General features: G+C 36.4%; 1 protein-coding gene across 2 annotated transcripts; it reads left to right on the top strand.

Annotated features, from left to right (window-relative positions):
* Positions 1-322: 322 nt before the first annotated feature.
* On the top strand, positions 323-3,417 carry LOC125280188 (rano class II histocompatibility antigen, A beta chain-like). 2 transcript variants are annotated; one of them, XM_048210535.1, is made up of 5 exons: positions 323-475; positions 1,108-1,377; positions 1,614-1,895; positions 1,977-2,090; positions 2,198-3,417. In XM_048210535.1, exons 1-5 carry the CDS (start codon positions 460-462, stop codon positions 2,218-2,220), a joined length of 705 nt encoding a protein of 234 aa, XP_048066492.1. In that variant the 5' UTR covers positions 323-459; the 3' UTR covers positions 2,221-3,417. The 2 variants fall into 2 exon arrangements, with proteins under 2 accessions (XP_048066492.1, XP_048066491.1); XM_048210534.1 differs by lacking the exon at positions 323-475 and adding an exon at positions 656-815.
* Positions 3,418-5,682: the final 2,265 nt, after the last annotated feature.

Below are 5,682 nucleotides of genomic sequence, written 5' to 3'. Positions count from 1 at the left end.
GAACAGGAGGGATGCTGGGAAATAGAGTGCAGGGAAGGTGACTGAGCTGGTGGCTGTGACATAATGACACTCATAAACATGTGGTCATGTCAGTCTTATGCACACCCCTTCAAGTAAAGTGTTACCAAATATAAAATATAAAATACAGTTAGATATAAAATATAAATATAAAAAGGGTTAGAAAGACAAAGACAACTGACGGATGATGGATAAAAGCCAATAGAAAGTTAGGCTATTTAAGAAATACAAAAAAAAAAAAAAAAAAAAACTTTCGTTGTATGACTGAGTTCTGAGAATGTCCTAAATTGAACACCGTACTGTGTATATAAGTCATGTTTTCAGTTCACTTTGGTCTGGTATCGTCAGTGTATGGTTGTGCCTTGTTGTTTGTCAGTGTGTGGATTTACTTGCCTGTGGATTTATTAAAGACTGTTTGACCCATCATCATCTTCTTCATGCATGTATTTACAACCAGGTGTGACAACTAACTTCATTCATGTAATTAAAGTTACTGATGGTTGTTCAGTAGAAATATATGAGTTACTGTAAGAAAAAAAAAAATCCACACAAAATTTATTTAAATTAGTAAAGGGCAGTGTGTGTTGAAAAATAAAAGCAGGATACTGCCTAGCAACACTTGACACTGTCGTAACTGGTTTGTACAGTCATCTTAGATTTCTACTTCATGAACATGAACAAAGCACTGGCAACATTCAGCTGGAATTCAGATTGAGAGAAAATGTCACTGCTAAAACAATTGATTTGCCTCATATATCTCATATTTACACTGCCTGTATTCATTGGAGCAGAAAGTGGTAAGCAAAATGAGACATACTGAAGTAATATAATTAAATAAAAGAAAACTTGCTTTATTAACAGTAGTAGAATTTAAATTATTTAAATATTAATTAATTATTACCTGCAACATTTTCTTAAGATGTGTAACTTGCTCTGATGGTCCTTTGAGGGTTATCTATAGTATTTATTACTTTAAAAGGGAAAAAAAAGCATGCATTTGGCTGATGCATCCAAGTTCTTGTTTTTCTTTCTTGTTGACATATTTATCTCTCAAAACTGTGATAGTTCTGCCTCTACATTCTTTTTCAGCTAATGAATATTACACAACCCGTTGGGCCAGATGCATCTACAGTTCCCCTGATCTCAGTGACATGGTGTATACTGACAGCACTTATTTCAATAAATATCTATATATACAGTTCAACAGCACTATAGGAAGGTTTGTGGGGTTCACTGAGCATGGAATGAGAACTGCGGATGACTGGAACAATAGCACCTATCTGCAACAAGTGAAAGAGAGAGTTGTTTTTTGCAAATTTAGTATTGCATCCAGGGAGTCAGCTGCTCATGTTAAATCAGGTAAGTGGCTTAAGACTCTTTTCTGATCTTTATTATCATTTGTGGAATTTAATATTTGTTACTTTTACATGAGCATATGCTAATAACTAATAATTATTTATGGGAAAAGGTTGTAATGTCGTTCTAGGGTTTTGTAAAATCACCCCACCCCCAATTGTCATATACATTCACATACATATGAAACATGCATTGATGCATTGGAAACTGTATTTAGGATGTTGCTCTTCTTGATTCAGTTAAACCGAAGGTCATTCTCAGTATAGTGAAGCAGGCTGGTGGCAGACATCCATCCGTGTTAATGTGCAGCGCATATGAATTTTATCCTCGGCAAATCAAAGTGTCCTGGCTGAGAGATGGTAAACTGATGACCTCTGAAGTGACTTCAACAATGGAGATGGCTGATGGAGACTGGTACTACCAGATTCACTCTGAGCTGGAGTACACCCCCAAATCTGGTGAAAAGATCTCCTGTATGGTTGAGCATGCCAGTTCAACTCAACCCATGATCTATGACTGGGGTAAGAGGAGATACACACCTAGTGTCATATTAGAACAACGTTTGTGCTCAGCTTAATTTGACGCACTAGTTATATCTACAGATCCCTCTATTCCTGAATCTGAGAAGAATAAAATCACCATCGGTGCCTCTAGCCTGGTGCTGGGAATCATCATAGCAGCTGCTGGACTCATTTACTACAAGAAAAAATTAGCAGGTCAGTGGAGATAAGAAGAATTCAGAAAGCTATTATATTTACACCATCCCTGTACATGCATGTAACTAGTCAATCTTCTTCTTCTTCTTCTTTTTTTTTTTTGACAGGGAGGATCCTGGTACCTAATTAATGATGTTTGATAACTCATTTTTAAAGTTTGATAACTTAGCTGTTAAACTCAGTAACCTTAATAAGAGTTATACAAATTAAATAATTTATCCTTCATGACATGACTATCACACAATCCTAATGTCTACAAATCTTTAAATGTTCTATTTCTAAAAGTTAAAGGTGCCCTAGAATAGAACATTTAATTTACCATGGCATAGTTAAATAATTAGTGTTCTGTACATGGAAATGGCATTCTGTGAGTCTCAAACACTATTGTTTCCTCCTTCGTATGTAAATCTAATGTGTGAAAAACACCACGGAAAAACAGGCGAATCTCAACATAACACCGACTGTGATGCAACAGTCGGGATCATTAATATGTACGCCCCCAACTTTGCATATGCCAGCCCATGTTCAAGGCATTAGACAAGCCAATATTAACATCTTACATTACCGTACTTACGTGATCTGATATGCAGCATCAAAAACACTTCCAGATCCAGAACTTATTCTATTGTTTATATAATGTAATATGGAGTTGTGACTCCTGCCAGCTTGGAGGCAGGGAGCACGAGAAATTAAAGGATATCAAAGGAAATTAAAATTAAATTAAAGGATAATTATGCCCCTAAATAGGCAATAATACAATGAATAATACAAAAAATTATGGAGTATTTTGAGCTGAAACTTCATAGACACATTCTGGGGACACCTTAGACTTATATTACATCTTGTGAAATAGTGTTCTAGGGCACCTTTAAAACATGAAAAAAGCATGACATATAAAATCTGATAGCCTACTTTTCCTACATGTGAACATCGTACAAATATTAAGTTATATTTTAGCAACTTTTTTTTATTATTATTTTATTTTAACCTTCATTCAGAGACTCTTATTTTGATATTCATTTCATTACGTGGTTTCAGTTTTCTAGTTTGCTGTGTTTATTTCCTGTTTCCTTGGTTGTATTGGTTTCTGAAATTGTCCTGATGTGTTTTATAGTAACTTATTATGTTAACACCTGTTCCTTGTTTAGTTCCCCATTTAGTCTGTGTTTTTTAGGTCTCTGTTTCAGTTGTTATTTGTCTGTTATTGTCTATGGTTAGTATTGGTTTGCCTGTTTTTTCTGTGTGCTCCAGAGTTCCTTGTTTTGTGTAACTGTAACAGCTGGCACTGATATAAATAATGTAAAATAAAGAGATGGAGATTATTAAATAATAGAGATGATTGTTCTTACACTATATTGTGCTTAGAAGCAAATAGTTTTTTGAAATGGAAACACATAAGACAACTAACTAATGCTGATGATAACTGATGAACATATTTTACTCTTTCTTTAAATTAGAAAAGTGAGTATACAAAATTACATGTAATAGACCCTTCGCTAAGCCCCGCCCTCCTTAGTTACTGTTGCTACGCCTGTCAAGCTTTCACGCCTGGCCAGTCTAATTCAGTATGTATGTACCGGTGTCAGACATTCCCAAGGACATAATTAATAATTTTTGGCAAACAGGTGAAATATCTGAGCGAGTAAGACAAAAGGGACTACAGTATGCATTCGAGGGATATATCCACGACATAGTAAGCAAACGATTAGAAAATAATTTTATCAAAATTGAAGCTAAAGCTTATAGGTCCCAGCGCAAGCAGCAGCCGCCTCATACGCTGATCATTGGAATAGGAAACACACAAATTGAGGAACAGCTTTGTTCATGCACAGCAGGGTAAGTGAAATTTGTAAAAAAATAAAAAAATAAATAATCTAATAATTTTAAATCAAACAGCTTATCAATAAGTCTTGTGGAATAAACACAAGAAATTAGCCTGACCACTTTCTCCCGCTTATATTTTTAAGCGCGCCAGGCTACTGCTCACACGTCGTGGGTCTAATATACGCCTTGGACCTGGCAAAAGCCAGAGATGCTGAGCTGAGCCATACATCAACAGCACAAACAAAGTCCTCCTGCACAAGTCTACCACAGCAGTGGCACAAGCCAAGGGGTAACAAAATAAGGGCAGTGCCAATTTCATCGGTAGTTGTCGCTAAAGCCAATGAAAACCGTATGCGGCGACCAATCGACTGTTGGTATGCAGGAAGCAGGTAAGTTGAAAATAATGTTTATGGTTATAGTTATGGGATTTGGCAGACGCTTTTATCCAAAGTGGATAGTTAAAATTAGCAGTAAACAGTTTTAAAAAGTTGGTAAGACTACATTAAGGAGAATATAAATAATAAACAATGTCAATTAAATCAATAGCCTAATGAAAATGAAACAATACTATAATATACAAACCAAAACATTAGAGAGGCAGGTTTCCAAGTACAGTAAATTGTTTTCATATAAAAACCCTAGGTTTGTATTGATAGGGTATTTTTTTCAGGACCTTCTCAGTTACAGAAGAGAAAATGGCTTTATTAAAAAGGCAGACAAGAGCACCCATCACCTACTTGGTGAACAGACCCCCTGTTGAGGTAACTGTAGGAGGAGAGAGGTACCCACTAGGAAGTGGTTTAAGCCATCAGGTAAATGAATGAGATAAGACAGTATTAAAGTAGTAAGTTTTTATTGTGTACTTTATATGAAATTCACTTAACTTGTAAGTACAGGGCAGTGCAGGACATTGCAGGACAGTGTACCACATCAGCGTGATCTTCCTTGACCACTTAGCTCTTCTACACACAGACAACCTCAGTCTTTGATGATATGTGGCTGGAAGTTAGACAGCATGCTGACTACATACCAAATTTGATTTATGTTCACAAGCCGGGAAATCGGGATTTGGCCTGACACAATTTTAAACTTCTTTATCTTTGCAATAGCTCTTTCAACATGAACCCTGTGCTTGGCTATTCTTTTGGTCATTTCAACATCTGCATGTGGCATCTGTCTGTTTGCTCTTACAAAAGGTGTAATGTTAAGTTGCAAACCAATCTCCTCAACTTCCTTCTCTATTAGAAAGCCTTTATCAACCATCAAGCCATCTCCTACATTGAGATAGCCACACTGAATGTACCCCTTCACAATGTCAAGGATGTTGCATTCATTGAAAATCTCTTTGTCAGAAATTGCTCCGGTGAAGAGGGCAGACACATAAATGACTGAACCTTGTGGATCACAGGCCACTAGAGACTTGAGGGTGTTAGTAGATTTGTAGGTGGAGTAAGTCTGACTCTGCAACACCAGTGAGCTTGGTCTCTGAATCTTAAGTTCAGTGCAGTCTAAGATGGCAAAAGTATTCGGAAATTCTTCCTTAAATTTAGCTGGCATGTTCTCAGAAATAACATCCCTGTGTGGCCAAATAGACAATTTGCCAAGACTATCATACATATAGTCCACCCAGGAGTTGATCAGTGTGCTGACACTCTGTAAACGGATGTTAAATCTGAAGGCTAGGTCTTTGTGGTCCAAATTTTGTCTTAATTTCATTAAGGTCAGTAACAACTGAGTACGCAGTGAAAGTTGTTTGATGTCATTATTG

The sequence above is a fragment of the Megalobrama amblycephala genome, linkage group LG12 (assembly GCF_018812025.1).
Source record: "Megalobrama amblycephala isolate DHTTF-2021 linkage group LG12, ASM1881202v1, whole genome shotgun sequence".
NCBI classification, from domain to species: domain Eukaryota; kingdom Metazoa; phylum Chordata; class Actinopteri; order Cypriniformes; family Xenocyprididae; genus Megalobrama; species Megalobrama amblycephala.
Note: the sequence above shows the minus strand (reverse complement) of the source record. Positions and strands in the feature narration are given on the sequence as shown.

Bases quoted from the DNA above. Each gene is read 5' to 3' on its own strand.
- LOC125280188 (XM_048210534.1), top strand. From the start codon at position 740: ATGTCACTGCTAAAACAATTGATTTGCCTCATATATCTCATATTTACA. The intron at 816-1,107 runs GTAAGCAAAATG...ATTCTTTTTCAG, and splicing joins ATTCATTGGAGCAGAAAGTG to CTAATGAATATTACACAACC. The intron at 1,378-1,613 runs GTAAGTGGCTTA...TTCTTGATTCAG, and splicing joins AGCTGCTCATGTTAAATCAG to TTAAACCGAAGGTCATTCTC.